The sequence below is a fragment of the Larus michahellis genome, chromosome 4, assembly GCF_964199755.1.
Source record: "Larus michahellis chromosome 4, bLarMic1.1, whole genome shotgun sequence".
Lineage (NCBI taxonomy): Eukaryota > Metazoa > Chordata > Aves > Charadriiformes > Laridae > Larus > Larus michahellis.
The window spans coordinates 42,380,919-42,399,529 of NC_133899.1; the positions used below are offsets into that span (position 1 = coordinate 42,380,919).

Here is an 18,611-nt window from a genome sequence, read left to right on the forward strand (position 1 = left end):
GGAGGAGTAAGGCTGGAGGAAGGAATGAAAGCTTCCAGGCTGACATCCACAAGTGGTTGGGCTTAGTAACAACAGCCACTATATCAGCTGTCCATTAAAAATAAACAGTATTTAATTTCTGAAGCAATGGGAGAAATAATACTGTCTGGTCTACATCAAAATTAAAACTGTTCTAATCATGTTGAAGTTGATAGGAAAAACTCCTTTTCCCTACCATCTCCTTTGGATACCTTATATAGAGAGTCTAACATGCACAACACCCATTTGAAGGCATATAAAAGCTGTGTATACTGTGGGACTTTCCTGAAGTTTATTTGACTTGCAAAGAGGAGTATTACACCGTGTTTTTTTATTTTTCTATTTTATTTTTCTACACAATATTTTTTTATTTATTCTTCTAGGAGCAGAGTTAGTTTAGACAGAGATAATGTCTCTTCCATACTTTTTTTCCTGGAATACCTTCTCCACAGTGAAGACTAAATACTAATCTTGGATTTATTGGAAATAGTACTTTCACAGTTTCTGTGACCAGTTACCCGAGACTTCACCTATATGTTGGGGTTATTTTTTTCCGTCGAGCTGTTTCAGCTTTATATGGTAAACTCAAGAAACCTCATTGAAATTATCAGTAAACATTATCTCAATTTTAATTGATTACACACGCACACACAAAAATCTTACATTTTAGGGGAACCTCGTCTGAGTAAATGTGTTGTAGCTTCCTGTGTTGAGAGTCATCCTTGAGACACAAGTGGAAAACAACATGTTGATATATTAGGATGTCCATTTCCATGCTTTTTAAGTCAATATTCTGTGATTTATTTTGAGCATAAATGATACTGCATTGTAGCTTTGCTTGCTGGGCATCTGTATGATGGTATCAGTGACACCTGAAGGAAGTAGGCTTTTGTTAATTTTTTTCCAGCAGCACCAAAAAACCTTCTGGCTGCCCTGCCATTTTCAGTTCTTGGAGCATAGGTTCATGCTTTTTGACAAAATAAGTTTAAATAAAATAAAACAAATGCAAGCCAATCATGTACATCTATTCTTAGACCCTCACAATGATTATTTTTTTGATTTTGCTTGTGGCAGTCCTGATGACAGATGTGACCTGTTCTTTTGCGTTCATTTACAGAGAGTAATTAATTTGGTGAATGCCTGTATGTAGCTATATGTCTTAAAGGATTTTCCTTTTTCTTGATAATTGATTGCACCATTATTCTTTTAACAGCTGTGTGTTTTACTTTCTCAATCCCTCTCTCCTAGCAAATGCCAGATGTGAATGTAACCTGGGATGGAGAAGTCTGCAGGCAGCTGCAGTCCATTGACATTTCTATTGCTGTGGCAACAGACCGAGGTCTCATTACACCGATCATAAAAGATGCTGCTGCCAAGGGAATAAAGGAAATTGCTGCCTCTGCAAAGGTAGGTCTTAAATATACAGCAGGCTGAGGAATATAGTAGCTATATAGTTTTTTGTAGCAGAAAATGTAGCATGACCATTACACATCAGTAGTAACAAAACAAGTTTCAGCATTCCTTAGACTTCAAACTATTATTAATTTTGCAGCTCTGTTCATTTTTAATTAATGATAACTTAGCCATCATGTTATTTAGTTGCATGCTGGCTAGCCTGGTTGAAAAATAAACCTATACAGACTTCTGCAATTTAATATAATTGTATTACTTTAATGGTCATGAGAAAGCTAGATAATGCTAATTTCTTTAGTATTTCTGGTCTTTGGATTTGAGAGGTTTTTTTTTTTGCTTGGGAGGTTTTTTTCTGCTGTTTCTGAGAAATTTGCTTGTAGCTGCTTGAGTTACTCTATGTGCAGTTACATTATGGCACTTATTTCTGTCTGCATTTTTTCAATATGCTGTTCAGTTGAGAATGTCACCCAAAAGATAACATTAAACTCCTCAGACTAATGAGCAGTATTTTGTGTAGACCGTGTGACAGTTAAAGTTACTTGAATCTGTGGCAGTTGTTGCCAGCCATAGAAGTACTATTTTGTGGCAGGCAAAAATACAATGAATGATGAAATGCACCAATACAAGCCTTTTTTTTTTCGGTCATTTAATGAGTACTAATTAAAGGCCTGCGGTATCTGAGGAATACAATGGAAGTATTGCTAGGGCATAAAACTGTCACAAAACCAGACACAGGCTGCATTTTGTACATTTTTGTCTTCCTCAAAACAACAGGAATCATAATAGTCTGTGTTGGTGGAAGGGAATGACCAACAAAGTTGTAGCAGAAAAAGGCGTGTCATGGCACAACACATTCATAATTGGATGCTTTTAAGATTTTTTTTTTACGGTTGATGCTTCTTACTTCATGATGAATGTGTTGTGAAAGCAAATCCTTTCACTAACATAACAGTCAGCCAAGGAGGAAGGTCAGCTCAGATTGTTACATTATTCTATGATTTATGATAGAACAAGAAGAGCAGCAGTATGAGAAGTGAAGTATAGCTTGTGCTTTCATTATCATCCCCAATACCTGTGATACTGTGATGCAGTATTACAAACCTCTTTTCCTATAAATCACAGTGTCCTCCAGTTCCCATGATGGGAATGTGTGCTTGCATTATGTTTAATAGAGCTGTGACAAAGTAAGCGTTCTCCTTTCACTTCAAATGGAATGTGTGTAACATAGGTCACACTACTCAATATCAAAGTCTTTGAGTCACATATGTTGGTGTGGACACCTGGAATCTAATTTTATTTTTCAACTTCTTCAGTGAATTATCGAAATAAATATATAGCTGACATGCACATATGGGAGGCACAAACTGAAACGGCAGCTGCTTCTCTACCAGTCTCCCTGTAGTTTAGCAGGTGCTTTCTTTGTGTAGATTGCATATGTCCCTTTCTGTTGCATGTTAATTTTAATTGCTGTCCAGGTCATGTGCATCCTAATACTGTATTTTCATCATTCAAATAATGCAATTGCACATATGCATTATGCTTATATTGACCCTGTTGTGTGAAAGCTGTTCTCATGGCTATTGTCGTCTGGATCACTAATTATTCAGAGTTGAATAAAAGCCCAAAATAAAATTCAGTGTATTCTTTTAACTTCTAAATTCATAATGAGGGTGTCAAAGTTTTGTAAAACTTGTAACCTTGAATTATTTAGTGGGTGATTCATTAGAATGAGATTCTCTTAAACTTCTTGGTGTTTATTTCTAAGCTTAAGTCACTGCAGTTGTTAAACTACCATGGTCTTTCAGAACACTTGCTTGAAAGATGTTTAGAAATGCAATGCAGGGAAGACAGTTGTTTACCATGACCATCAGAGTTATATTACAACATGAAAAGGGATTAATCCATGTCACAACTATAACTAACCAACACATTATCTGTGTAGAACTTAATCTTGTAATAACTCTGTTTCCATCCACATGTAAACAGAAAGAACTCAATTCAATCATAGTTTCCACTCACTGACTCTGGTCCTTAAAGGCAGGGGTGAGCTTTCATAGAAATTACCTCTTGGTAGATTGAATTGAGTGGTTGACAGGATATTCACAGAACACACATAGAAAAACCCTGGAAAGCAGAATGGGCAATTCCTGGAAAGCAATCTAGAAATCAGAAAAGGGGAAAAAAATAAATCAATTCCTAGAAAGAAAACCAGAAAAAAGTAGTAGAATTCCTAAAAAGGGGGCAGAAAATTCCCGGAAAACAGGAAATTCCTCCTGGAAAAAGAGGGAATTTATGGAATAATCTCAAAGTTTCACAAATGTGGTATATCGCTTTTTCATCTTTTGAGAAAGTAGATTTTTTTTTTATTTTTTTATTCACTTGACCAAAATTTCCCTAACATAATTAAATGATTGGAAACTATCATTAGTTTTATTATTTTTACCAGCAAAAGGAAAATATAGAGACTGTGTTGCTTTTATCAGTCTGTCTGATCTGGGTCTTATTTCTCATTTGAAGTGAAAGGAGAATGCTTACTTCGTCACAGCTCTATTAAACATACTGCAGCTGCAGTTTCAGTTTGTGCCTCCCACGTGTGCATGTCAGCTATATATTTATTTCAATAATTCACTGAAGAAGTTGAAAAATAAAATGACTGTACTTTTGAAAACAGTCATTTTTTCAGCATTATGACATTTGAAGACAATTGTCACAACGTAATGTTTTCCATGCACTTTCCACCTGTGGAACAAATATGATACAAGCCAAAAACATTAAATGTATTCCGTATGAGTAGGATAGATATCTGTCCTGCATATATTCCCACTTCAGTCTTTGCTGTCAGTTGAAGAGCTCCTTATTTTGAAAAGGTTGCTACTAATGGTGACTAAAGTCACCAACATTTCATTGGGTATTCACAGGGTGTTAGGAACGAGCTGGTGGCTGAATAATTCTTGACCCACCAATGAGTGCCATTTCTCCTGAGGTCCACTCAGTCCTCTCTTCCTTATGTGACCACTACTGTAAGAATTATTCATTCTGATTCCTGCTGCTTCCATCTGAGGAGACCTCTGAGGTAGAAACATCCTAGGTGGGGATAAAGTTCTTTTTCTCTGTGATCTTATCTTAGAATGTAGTATGAACTTCTTGGGCTGTATTTTGAACAAAACTTGTGGACAGCTTCTTTTGTTAAATTTAGAAGTAGAAAAGTGTCACAAATGAAATGGCAGTTCCATGAAAGGTGGGTTTTGAGATAGTTGACTGCTTAGCTGGAAGAAATATGTACTTTCAATCTGCTAGAAAGTTCTGAAGTGGTACATGGCAATTTCTTTAAACAAATGTGTTATGAAAAATATTGTGAATTTCTCATCAGTATTTTGCTACCTATTTTTAGCATCTAAAAACACCAGGGAGAATGGTGGTTCCATTGTGAAAACTGAAGTAAGGTTTTTAAGGTGAGAGAACAGCTTTTATTGAACAGCCAATATTGTTGGGAAAATGAAGTTTTGCATCATAGTCTCTTTGCCAAATCATTGCAGCTACAACAACAATGTTGTTGACGTACTTGCCTAATTCCAAAAGCAGATGACTTTTTAATGGCTATATGGTACTTAAAATTTCTTACTGAGTTAAAAGGAGATAGTCTATTACAACACTTTTTTTCTTCTCTCCTCTTCATTTTCTTCTTTCATTTTCCTTAGGCTCTAGCAAAGAAAGCAAGAGATGGAAAACTGTTACCAGAAGAGTACCAGGGAGGATCTTTTAGGTAAAACTCTCTAGCAGTATTTAATACATACAGTGCAGGTTCAGAACTACTTTATCCTGTTATTCTGCTGTGTGTTAATGATTGTCTCTTAAAATCTCGCTCCATTTAGGATGAAACTCCATGTGATGATTCTGAGGGCCAAACCTAAGCTGAGTTTTCTGTATCAGGGGAATCAATTATTTTGGTGCAGGTTTATTTCATCTGAGCCTGGTGTGAAATTCATGTTTTTCATACCGAGACTGATCTGACTTTTATTTTTGCACCTAATTTTTCCCGGTTGCGGAAGACTGTTGGGTTTTTTTGGTTTAGTTTATTTTTTCTTTTTTTAAAATTGCATTCTGTAGTTAAGAAAACCCATTGATAATAGTTTTTAAATAAATATTTTCAAAGGAGTTTTTTGGCAGAGATATTGAAGCAGACAGTGATGTCTAGTTTGTCTTCAATTCGCTTTGCAGAGGAATGTCTAGGGGGCAAAAGAAAAGTTACAGCAAAGTTGTGGTGTTAACTCTTACAGTTTACTTTAAACTGAAACATTAAAAACTGAGCAGATCAATTTTTAGTAGCATATATTTAGTAAATATTTTTTCTATGAAGTGTACTCCGCAAAAGGAGATAGTGAACTCAGTGATGAGAAATAAATGGCATGTGTAAAACATCAGCATAAATGTATTGACAAAGTTGCACAATTAATTTCTCAGATGACTTTTTACACTCCCCAAGTTTCTAAAATTTTTAGTGTACTGTATTTTATGACACAGTATCATCAAGCAACATTTTTTGTTATTAACTGTAGCTTAGCTCACTTTTTGTCAATTTTTTAAAAGCTAATTCTGAATGCTTATGTTAATCATATCTTCTAGAATAGATAATTCGTGATTAGAGTAATAATACAAACTTTTGCAGAAATACTGCAGTAATATATGTGCCTGGGTTGCAGCTGTCTGGAGTATGTGGTGCTCATGCTGGAGGAGTGGTCAAAAAAATCTCTAAGCCTTTCAGCAGAAAAAAATGTATGGAAATGCAGCAGTGGAGGCTTGGATGTGTTCATCAACAAAATGGCCCCTGAGCATGAATAACTGTGGACATTTCACTGGTAACAGATCGCAGTAATGAGAACAGCTGTGTCAGGTGTGAACGGCTGGATGGTTTACTCAGCCTTGTGGCAGACCTGTGAGAGGAAGTACCAAAGGGTAAGGAGCATCAGGGCGTTTGAGAAAGACATAGAGAGAGGTGCTGACAAGGTCAGAAAGGCCTACCGCCACAAGGAAGAAAAGACCTTGGGTTATAGTTGTAGATGATCAGGTGGGATTCATGTTTCTCAAAGGGGGAAGAGGGTCCTTGCTCACATGCTGGCAGGGCTCATTGACAGAGCTTTAAACTAGAGTTAAGGGGGAGGGGGATAATATCAGGCTTGCCTGTGACAAGCTGTGGGCTGACATGCCAAGGTTAGAGGGGCCAGGGTACTTGTGAGGGGCCCTCAGCCTGTCACTGTGAGATGGGCTGGCTATGCTGGAGCATGAGTCTTAGAGAGATGAGCCAGGGCCTCCTGAGGGAATAGGAGCCAGCAGGGCTTCTATTTAAAGACCAGTGAAATACCTCAGAGGAATTAAGGGGTGTTGCTGTAAGAAGGTGACATGACCGACAGCCCAGCTGAAGTGCCTCTACAGCAATGCCCGCAGCATGGGCAACAAACAGCAGGAGCTGGAAGCTAGCATGCTGCTAGAAAGCTACAACCTAGTAGCCATTCCTATAACTTGGTGGGACAAGTTCCACAACTGGAGAGCGTCTGTTTAGAAAGGACAGTTGAGGAACGAGGGGTGGAGGCATTGCCGTCTACATCAGGAAATGGATAGAGTGTGAAGAGGTGTCTCTGAAGAATAGCCACGAGCTGGCTGAAAGGTTATGGGTAAGAATTAGAGACCGAGGCAACAAAAGGAACCTTGAGGTTGACGTCTGCCACCCGATCAAAGGCAGCCTATTGACCAAGCCTTCTTAGTTCAGCTACAGGGGACATTGTGCTCGCAGGCTCTCGTCCTGATGGTCCACTTCAACCACCGCGACATCTGCTGGAAAAGTAGCATGGTGAGCTGTAGGCAATCCACGAGACTCCTGGAATGCACTGAGGATAACTTCATGAGCCAGGAAATAGACAGCCCTACCAGAGGGGATGCGATACCGGACCTGTTGGTCACCAATGCAAGTGAGCTAATTGGTGACGTCAAGGTTGGAGGCAGCCTTGGCTGCAGTGATCATGGGCTGGTGGAGTTTGCAGTCCTGAGGAATGTGGATCAGGCAAAGAGTGAAGTCAGGAAAGCAAACTTCCCGCTCTTCAAGGAGTTGGTCAATAAGACCCCCTGGGAAACTGCCCTCAGGGTCAAGGGAGCAGAACAGAGATGGCAGATCTTTTAAGGATGTTTTCCATGGAGTGCCAGAGCTCTCGATCCCCAGATGGAAGAAATCAGGAAAGGAAGGCAAGACACGGGCATGGCTGAGCTGAGACCTGCTGGTCAAACTAAAGGGCAAGAAGGAAATGCACAAGCAGTGGACGCAGGGACAGGTATTCTGGGAAGAGTATAGGGACCCTGCCTGGTTGTGTAGGGATGGGGTCAGGAAGGCGCAGCTGGAGCTGAACTTGGCAAGGGATGCAAAGAATAATAAGACAGGCTTCTACATGTACATCAGCCAGAAAAGGAAGGTCAAAGAAAGCATAGGCCCACCTGATGAGCAAGACTGGCAAACTGGTAGCAATGGACAAGGAGAAGGCTGAGGTACGCAACAACTCTTTTGCGCCTCAGTCTTCACTGGCAACCTCTCTCCCCACAGCCCTCAAGTAGGTGGACCACAAGGCAGGGACTGGGGGAGCAAAGTCCCTCCCGCTGTAAGAGAAGATCATGTTTGTGACTACCTGAGGAACCTGAAAATAGAGTATTCTATGGGACCTGATGAGATGCATCTCTCTAAAGTGGAGGGGTGTGGATTTAATGGGTGGACTATTTGGTGGAGGAGGAATTGTTTGGATGGTTGCATCCAGAGAGTGGTGGTCAACAGCTCAATATAGAGATGGACATCAGTGAGAAGTGGTGTCACTCAGGGGTCCGTATTGGGACCAGCACTGTCTGCTGTCTTCATCAGTGACGTAGGCAGTGAGATCGAGTGCACCCTCAGCAAGTTTGCAGACAACACCAAGCTGAGTGGTGTGGTTGACATGCCTGAGGGACAAGATGCCATCCAGAGGCACCTGGACAAGCTTGAGAAGTGGGCCCATGTGAACCTGGTTAGGCTCAGCAAGGCCAAGTGCAAGGTCCTGCACCTGGGTCAGGGCAAGCCCTGGTATCAGTACAGGCTGGGGGATGAAGGTATTGAGAGTAGCCCTGAGGAGAACGACTTGGGTGGATGGTGGATGAAAAGCTGAACATGAGCCAGCAATGTACACTCGCAGCCCAGAAGACCAGCTGTATCCTGGGCTGCATCAAAAGAAGTGTGGCCAGAAAGTCAAGGGGGGTGATTCTGGCCCTCTGCTCAGCTCTGGTGAGACCCCACCTGGAGAACTGCATTCAGCTCTGGAGCCCTCAGCCCAGGAAGGACATGGACCTGTTGGAGCAGTTCCTGAGGAGGGCCACAGAAATGATCAGAATGCTGGAGCACCTCTTCTATAAAGAAAGGCTGAGAGTTGGGCTTGTTCTGCCTGGAGAAGAGAAGGCTCCCGGGAGACCTTATTGAGGTCTGCCACTACTTAAAGGGGGCCTATAAGAATGACGGGGACAGACTTTTCAGCAGGGCCTGTTGCGACAGGACAAGGGCTAATGGTTTTAAACTAAAAGAGGGTAGATTCATGCTAGATATAAGGAAGATGTTTTTTACAGTGAGGGTGGTGAGACACTGGAACAGGTTGCCCAGAGAGACGGTGGATGCCCCATCCCTGGAAACATTCAATGTCAGGTTGGATGGTGCTCTGAGCAAGCTGGTCTAGTTGAAGATGTCCCTGCTCGTTTCAGGGGTGGTTGGACAAGATGACCTTTAAAGGTCCCTTCCAATTCAAACCATTCTATGTTTCTGTACAGATCAATCTCTTTTCTGCTCTTTGCTGTAACTATAAGAAAAAGGGCGAGATGATGGGTCAGCTTCTCTATAGACAGTCTGTCATAAAAGAGTCCCAGTCTTATCCAATATACCACTTCCCAGTTGGTGACACAGACAAAAATGTTAAAGGGAGAAAGGCATGATGAGGCTTTCCTGTGCCTGAGTGATGTTTATATGCCCAAATCGTATCACTTGGTTATCAGCAGCCATTGTAACTTAAAGTCGTGAGGTTCAATCTAAAAGACATTTGGCTTTGAACAGGGGCCGCCAAAGGTTTTTTTTTTTGGTTTTTTTTTTTTTTGGAAGATACTACTTTCCTGTCCTAATCTCTGCTTTTAGTGCATGCAGTGCAAGGATATCTTACTGTAAAGAAATGGGGCTTTTAAAAAGGTGTGTTAATTGTAATCTCAAAAATCCCAAACTCTTGAGAGTCTGAATTTGCCCAACTGAAATCCAATTCAGATCTTTTTTAAAGTTAACAGGTTTGAACTTGGGAGGGAATTACGTCGTAGTAATTATTGAATATACATTATTTCTTCTAGGGGATATATAACTTTTGACATTACTGGTAACTCTCTTCTCCTACATTTAGTATCTCCAATCTGGGCATGTTTGGTGTCAATGACTTCACTGCAGTCATAAACCCTCCGCAGGCCTGCATCCTCGCTGTGGGCCGAGCAAGAGCAGAACTCAAGATTGTGGAAGATGAAGAAGGGAATGAGAAACTTAAGCAGCATCAACTCATGACAGTGACTCTTTCAAGTGATGGTCGGGTGGTAGATGATGGGCTGGCTTCAAAGTTTTTGGAGACCTTGAAAGCCAACATAGAGAATCCTATGCGACTTGCCTTGTGTTAAACTCAGTGAAGATTGCTGCTTGTTTTGACAACATAGATAACTGTTACGTACTTGACGTTTTTCCTGCAATGTACTTGACGTTTTTCCTGCAACGTATTCCTTATGAAATAAAATTTCTGTAATAGATCTTCCTACACGTAATTCCTGAAAGAACTTGACTCTTGCAAAGTGAATGCTCAGTGCTATTTTCACCTAATCCTTTTGTCCACATGCTCATCTCCATCCATACACATTACAGTAGACACCCTTACTTCTACTGATAATCTGTCCCACTGGATACAATAGAACTTTAAAGTTGAGTAGGGAGCCATAAATATGACAAATAATCCAAGAAACAAAGCCCGATCATGTCCTTTTATGTGCTATGTTGTACAGAAAGTTGCATATTGATCACATTAAAGTATATGCAATTGCAGAGTGAGTAAAGGGGAAACTAATTCAGAATTGTCGGAACTAAGTGTCATACTTGGATGTGTCTTTCATATGCAATAATTTGTGCCAGAAGGTGATGGAAAATAAAGAAAAAGATGACATTGGGATTGATCTTGTAATAGTTTTATGGTGATGACCTGTAGGTTTGAAATTTATTCTATTTTTTTCATTATTTTTTACTTTCTTGGCTTTTATTGTATGACTTCTCATTTTTCCACTGAGTTTTTGTCCTGGATTACATCAGACCACAACAAATACTTTTTCCTCCCTAAAGTCCACTGAAAATGTTGCATATTATTGTAATTTTTTTGAAAGTGGTGGAAATAACACACATAGTAGCAATGGATGTGCAATGACCAGTGCCAGATGTTCAGATGGGTCTGTCTCTTTCTGTCAGAAGTACTCATTGCAAGCCCCTTTCAGTACCACTCAGTTTACCCTGGCAGTTTCAGATACGGGTTAACTGGCGGAAGGTTACTCTACTTGTGTGTACTCTTGAGCTATTTGTTAAATTCAAGCTTAAGCTCATTACTGTTTGTACTGCTGTAAGATTAGTAAATTATTTATTAGATCACTGTACCAATTACTTTAGTGATGAGAGTAAGTTTTTCTGCCTTTTGTGTAGGTAATATTTCAACGTACCACTTTTATGTTGTGGAAGGGCTGTTTTTCAGCCTCTTGTTCATGGATAATCTGCCTTAACTGCTCTGATTCATACTATTTTGTTCTTGAAATTAGAGAATTATTTTTTTTTCCAAGGCTTTGAAAGAAAATATCACTTCACTTTATACAAAGTACTGCGGCACAACTAATAAAATTTAACTAGCTGACTACCCGGTCTTAATATTTTTATGAGTTTTCCAGATCAGTAGAGATTCTTACCTAGTGCATCATGGGTCAGAAACAAATAGCTATTATTTCCTTTACCCTGAAGGTTGCTTATAAGCAGTTAAGCGTTATCATTTAAGAAGTGTCCTAGCACCTGGAATTTCCTGTTCCCCAATATCTATTTGTAGACTGCTGTTTGTATTTTCTTTTCTTTTTTTTTTTTTTTTTGGTTTAAAGAGGTATTGAATTACATGTGAATAGTCACATCGTGCTTTGGTAAGTAAGTAAGGTGGAAAAATATGGTTGTTCAGTGTATGTTCTTGGTTTTTTGCTTACAATGATGATGGTTTTTCATTTTCCTTAAAGCTTCCAAGTGTTAGCTTGAAATCAAAAGAATAGTCCAATTAAATACATAACGAAAGAATAGTCCAATGAAAGATAGTCCAATAAAATGAGAATAATGTTTTGATAACCCTTCCTAAGTAATTTAAATGTTCTGACCTTTTAGTTTTTGTGTACTAGGTTAAGTTTTAGAAACCTTCTATTTTATGAATGTTTCCTTTTTTAATTCAGGCAAATGGCAGAATTGAGTAGATTTCTCTGTTGGTTTTAAGAGGCAAGGCCAAACCCTTTGAGAGTGTGTCATTTAAATTGAAGTCCTAGTAGTCATTTAAAAATATATGATAGCTATATACTGTTCTTGCAGAAGGAGGAGTATATCTAAGGTGGGTATGACATTGATCTCAAGATGCAAGGAAGATGAGCATTACTGCAGTAGCTTAAAGAATGTTAGCACAATAGAGAAGTATCTTCAGTGTGTCTCCTGTCAGTTTCCTTTCTGACTGTAGTAATGTAACATGAAAAATGAAACGTTCTACAGGGAAGTGCATGAAGTGTGCTTTTGTCTTTTGCTGTATTTTGTAAATTATGAAAAATTTTATCCAAAATTTTTTTCCGATAAAATGTATTAATCAGCCTAATTATCTCTGCACATAGAGCTGTTCACTGAATCATTCTTAAGCACTGACTCATCATTCAGCTCTGATGTGCTCCTCACCGGTGGGTTTTCTTGGTATAAGCCTTGATGGTGCCACTGTTGTTGATCATTTCAGTGAATGAAAGACTTTGTTTTAAAGGGAATACTGAAATACAGAAAGGCCAGCAGAGGGCAGACTGAGCAGCCCGGTTTTCTGATGGTCTAGCTCTCTTTGGTTTTAAAGTGTTTCAGAAAGCACCTGACATGAATAAAGAAGGAATAGTAAACACTAACTTGCCTTGATTTGTTGGAATTGGGATCAGATGGAAACCTTGGTCTGTGTATGGCACTTCCTGCGGAACTGGATCATAGAATCGTAGAATATCTCAAGTTGGAAGGGATTCATAAGGATCATCGAGTTCAACTCCCTAAAACTAAATCATATAACTAAGAGCTTCATCCAGATGCTCCTTGAACTCTGTCAGGCTTGGTCCTTCCCTGGGGAACCTGTTGCAATGTCTGACTACCCTCTCACTGAAGAATCTTTTCCTAATGTCTAGCCTGAACTTCCCCTTATGCAGCTTCATTCCATTTCCTCATGTCCTATTGCCGGTCACCAGAGAGAGAAGATCAGCAGCTCTCTTTCTGCTGCCCCCCTTGAGGAAGTTGTGGACTGCAGGACCTCAGCCTTCTCTTCTTTAACCTGAACAAACCAAGTGGCCACAGTTGCTCCTCATAAGTCATAACCTTGAGACCTTTCACCATCTTGGTTGTCCTCCTCTGGACCCACTCCAATAGTTTGATGTCCTTATATTGAGGCACCCAAAACTGCACACCGTACTCAAGGTTGAACTTGCAGCAGTGCAGCGTAGAGTGGAACAATCACCTGCCTTGACCAGCTAGCTGTGCTGAGCTGGATGCACCCTAGGACACGGTTGGCCCTTTCAGCTGCCAGGGCACACTGCTGAGCCGTATTCAATGATGTTTTATTCCATTTATCCCTAAAATGTTGAAGGTATAGAGAGAAGATTCCTCCAGGTCAGTGTAGCAATTACATCTGTTATAGATTAAATAGAGAAAAAACTGATCAGTTGAAAGGAGCTTTCAATATGTGCTTAGTTAAGCGTAAGTTTTAAACTTACAACTCTTGTAATTTCTTTCTTTGTAATCATGCTTGAGTAAAGCAGGAGGAAGTTCATGGTAGCCTGCTGGAGATTTGTAGAAACATGCTAACCAGTAAATGTTCCAAGAAACACAGAAATTTAGGATTTGAGTGAAGACCCATGTGTTGATAAAACTGAGGTGCAAATCATTTACTGGAGCCTTGACTGGCTATTTTGCAGGGTTACTTTACAAAATCTGCCTAATTTGTATCTGTGAAAAGCCATCGCTGTTTGCTTGAATTCAGTTTGCACTCCTTCCCTTTGATGTCACTTTGCTTTGTCTTGTAGGTATCACAGTGGATAATTATTCAGATACAATAACCATATTGTTCTTCCCTCTCTCCACGATAATTGTCTTACCTGGCAAGTTAAACATTTGTGTCATTATGAGAAATAACTGGCTGGAAAATGATAGACTTTTCTTCTTGTTCATTAGCTGTACTAGGGAAAGTGATTCATGCTATGTCAATGAATTACAGATTAGAGATCAAGAGAAGATTTTCTTTCATACCTTAAAAGTTCCTCTTGCGTAGCCTAGACCTGGATAGGAAGAAAGGGCAGCTATGAACATTTTTATTTCTGCTCACTGTTGTATGAAGTATATACTGAATTGTTAGTGCAGCAGATCTCTCTCCTGCAGTTTCATGATTTTTGCACTGTCTATGTTGCGTTCGTTACCACTTGCTGTTCGCTTTGCTTTGCAGGGATACGAGCAATTGAACGTCGTAGGATACGCTCTGTTAACCTAGTCATCAACCAATTCCTGTTTCAGCTGCCTATCTTAAGAAAATACGTTGCATTTGGCAACTCAGGTGCGCTTTTAATTTCTTCCCTGCCAAATAAATTATAAGATCAAATATACATGGAGGCTGTTTGCTTGTGCAGATGCTTGTACTTGCTGTGTCATGTCCCAGTCTCCGTTAGCAGTGTGCACTGAGTTTTCTAGGTTTCAGCAGACAGCATCACGCTGTTTCCTCTTCCTTGCGTGAAAAATAGGAGCTATAAGGAATCCCTTGGTTGATCAAGAAAGAAACTCTTCTTACACTCTTCAGAAGTGTGAAAGTTCTGTCTTATAGTGTAAATTTCAACCAAATACTCTGAGTGCAATACATTGCTTACTCACTTGCTCATTTTGGCAAGGATTCTAGAGCACTTTTACTATTCACTTCATAGTACAAGCAATACACAGATTCAAATGAAATAACTGTCATGCTTTTTTTTTTCCCCCACATGAATACTTAGAGAGACACGTTACGTACAGAATTATTTTGAAGTTAATTCAAAAATGAATTGGTTGTGTCTACAGAAATTTATCAGATGTTAATATCATCTTGCGTTTCCCTGTTGACATCTATAGAAGAGTCACAGAATTTTAAGGCAGATTAGGAGTCCTTCATCTGTCCATTCCTATTTTGAACCTAATCTAGCTACCATAGACTGCCAAGTAGGTGATGTCTTACTCAAGCTAATAACAAGGGCTAAAGACTCTGAGTGACTCCCAGCCTGGAAGAGAAGGGACAATTTGGGATGTGCTAAATTATCCTAAACAGTGCGTTATATTTGTATGCTGTCTGACAGGGTTCAACCACTCTGACAGCTGCAGAGGAAGGCCACAAACAGAGGGTCTAGGCCCTCTTACTGACATGAACAATACTAATAAAGGAGAAGAAATGTGATTATTGGCTCTTTTTCAAAAAAAAATTTGTTAATAGTTCATTCCAATGCCTTTAGCTACAATGCAGCTGGTTTCACTGACTCAAAGTCAAAGCAGAGGGTTGCAGTTTTACCACAACAGAACTGCTGCTGTGTTAATACTTTTGTTTTCAAAGACGACAGCTTTTCTGTACTGTGTGTTGACATAATGATTGTGTTAATCATTATTCTGTGACACCCTTAGCTGTATTCTTTGTTTTGGAAGGCAATCCCTACTGGGCAGGGTAGAAAAGATGAAAGTAAGTCCAAAGAAGTTAGTCTTTTTCACCTGTACTTGAACATCCTACTTTGTGTAGCATTATATCGATTTTATTGATTATCAAGGAATGCCTGGGGGTTTTTTAAGCCATAAAGCGTAAGCAGATGATCTCTGACCACGCAATTGTCTCAAGCAAACTCTGAAGGAAACAATACTTCAAAACTTTAATGTTCCATAACAAATTTAAGAAAGGGAATTTTACTTCTTGGACCTTCTTTTAAAGCATCTGTGCATACTTTGCATGTGTGCCTGTGCACATGTGTATCTCTGTATGTGCTGAGATGGACTAGTAAAGAGGGCCATCTGCTATTTCAACCACACTTGTTAAAGCCTTTCAGATCCAGGCTACGGGATGAAGAGAGAGACAGGCTTCTGAATTCCGCTGCTGAGGCTAACGTTTCTGCTTAAATGTATGTCAGTGTATGTGCGTTGAGGTACAACACTGGGGGAGGCCTAAGAGAAACCTGCCCTGATTACATTTGAAGGAAGTAATTGCAACATTGCATCTGTTGCTCAAACACAAGTGATGAGACAGTTGAAATGATAGCGAGGAGCAAATACTCTTGGCTAAGAGAGATACCCTGAAGAATCTGTGAAGCGATCCCTTATACGTACCTCATGACAGCATTTGGGGGGAATGTGGTGGTGGAAAGAGTTATCTTGTGTGGGAATAATGTGCCTAGTGCTTGTGGAGAGGTTTTAAACATTTATTTTTGTTAAAAAATAAAAAGACAATCAACTAACCAAGCAAAGCCCGCAACTGTTGCCAAATATGTTACTAAGTTTGTTGAGAAATCTATGAATCCAGACAGGGATATTTTAGAGATCACATTGTATTAAGACTGATTTAGGTAAAAGCTAAGCCATTTTTTTCTCTGTGCTTTTCTAAACCTGAGCCTTATTTAATTTTTAAGCTGTTTAATGTGGTGATTGTCTGCTTGTGGATGTGTACTATAGCCACCTCAGTAGTGTGTGTGTATACCATTTATATCAAAGTAACTAGCCATGGATGGTAATTACACATTTATTTTCATTTCAGAATTGACTAGATAAGCATCAATGCCACTGGAAATGCCATGCTAAACAAACAAACAAAGAAAAAAAAACCAACTACTGAAGAGCGATATTAGTGGGCAGTGTTTGCTCCCCTGGGGTAATAGTTTGCCTAACAAGTGACAGAAAACAAGAGAGATTAGGACAGGAAAACAGTAACTCAGTGGCAAAATAACTCTGGATTCTTCCATACCTAAAGACTGGGAGGAGGTTTGTTTGTTTTGGTTTTTTTTTTCAGTTTTCAGATTAATTTAATACAGCAAATTCTAGCTTTGCTTTGTTAAGTGACAATTCTTTGCCACACCAGCCACAAGTTCTAATTGCAAACTCTAGAATCTCCTTTTCTGACTCTGGAAGTTTTAGGGGTTTCTTATGAAGTTTTTTTTTATATATGTATTAAAAATAAATGTTTTCATGTGGTTTGCTATTATTCTTGTGGTTATTTAGAATGCTTGATTAGAGTTTCATATGTGAACAGCAGATTAAACAATTATAGATTGCAAATGTTTTTGCTTAAGGTATGCAACCGCTAGATAAATTTTCTGGAGTAGATCTCCGTGTCGCCAATGGTAAGAAATGTAAAGATGGCCTTTTTCTAGGATCTCAGCCAGGTGCGAACAATATCTAATACATCTAATTTTCTTTTACTCATTTTTTTTCCATTTAAAAGTAGTTTCAATGTACTGAAAGAATCAGTGGCCTACTTTACCAAAAACATTTATAATGCTGATGTTTTCACAGAACTATGGATGTATATCTATAGTTAAAAATGTTTTCATTAGAATTGCTATGAACACTTCAAAGGTGTTCATTTACATAAGTTTTGATTTAGATGTAGATTTATATAAATAATAAAATATGCATAGAGATTATTTTAGTACTGACCACCACTTGTTAAAATAAGAGGCCATGTATGTGTCAGTTGTTTAAATCATTTGAAGAATTTCTTATCTGGCAATGCTTAATCAGTTTTTCCAGCCCAGAAAGCCTTGGCTCACCACGAATTGATAAGAACTTACATTATCTCTGAAATCCTTATAAAAAAAGACCTTTTAAAGAACCTGTAAGTTTGAATAGAATAATTTTCAAAATGTTTTTGATTACCATGAAAGTATATTTGGAGTTGAAAGGAAACTTTTTTGAAGTCTGAGAGGACTAAACTTTATTGGAAAGAGTTAAGATTTTTGAGAGTTTCTGACTTTCCTTAGTAGCTGTTTTCTTGCTTATATGTAAATAGAATTCAGAGTTGTGAAATGAAAATACTACTAGTACTGTCCACAGAGGTGCTGAGAGACTGAAAAGATTAGGATAGCGGCTCCAACTACATCTTAAAAATCTGTCTTTGGCTTCTAGTAATACTGTGAAATATCAGTGAGGAAGCATATGGCCCTTTGTGTTCATGTGTCTCAGGCCTCCTGGCACTGAGTCTCATCTCTTTCAAGCAATCAAATTGTAAGAAGACAAAGAAAACTACTGACCATACAGCAGAAAGCTGAAGCATCTGTCAATCGTTCATCAGCTGTCCTGGCCAACTGGGGATGTCCCAGTTGACTGGAGGTTAGCAAATGTGATGCCCATCTACCAGAAAGGCTGGAAGGAAGATCTGGGGAACTACAGGCCTGTCAGTCTGACTGCAGTGCCAGGGAAGCTTGCGGAGCAGATAATTGTGAGTGCCATCACATGGCACGTACAGGACAACCAGGAGATCAGGCCCAGTCAGCATGGGTTTAGGAAAGGCAGTTCCTGCTTGACCAAACTGATCTCCTTCTATGACAAGATGATCCACTTAGTGATGGAGGGAAAGTCTGTGGATGTTATTTACCTGGACTTTAGTAAAGCCTTTGACATCATTTCCCACAGCATTATCCTGCAAGAAACCGGCTGTTCATGTCTTGGGCAGGTGTACTCTTCTCTGAGTAAAAAACTGGCTGGATGGTTGGGCCAAAGAGTTGTGGTGAATGGAGTTAAATGCAGTTGGCAGCTGGTCATGAGTGGTGTTCCCCAGGGCTCGGTACTGAGGCCAGTTCTGTTTAATATCTTTATCAATGATCTGGAC

General features: G+C 39.3%; 1 protein-coding gene across 10 annotated transcripts in view; it reads left to right on the forward strand.

Moving 5' to 3' along the window:
- Nucleotides 1-11,396, forward strand: part of PDHX (pyruvate dehydrogenase complex component X) — a 55,643-nt gene extending 44,247 nt beyond the window's left edge. For 8 of the 10 annotated variants that reach the window (XM_074584257.1, XM_074584260.1, XM_074584256.1 and 5 more), the window contains 3 exons: nt 1,267-1,425; nt 5,130-5,194; nt 9,867-11,396. In XM_074584257.1, the coding sequence (XP_074440358.1) occupies nt 1,267-1,425; nt 5,130-5,194; nt 9,867-10,131 (489 nt within the window). In that variant the 3' untranslated portion in view covers nt 10,132-11,396. Of the gene's footprint in view, nt 1-1,266; nt 1,426-5,129; nt 5,195-9,816 lie in introns of all 10 variants that reach the window. The other 2 variants (XM_074584265.1, XM_074584264.1) reach the window with 1 other exon arrangement.
- The last annotated feature ends 7,215 nt before the right edge of the window (nt 11,397-18,611 follow it).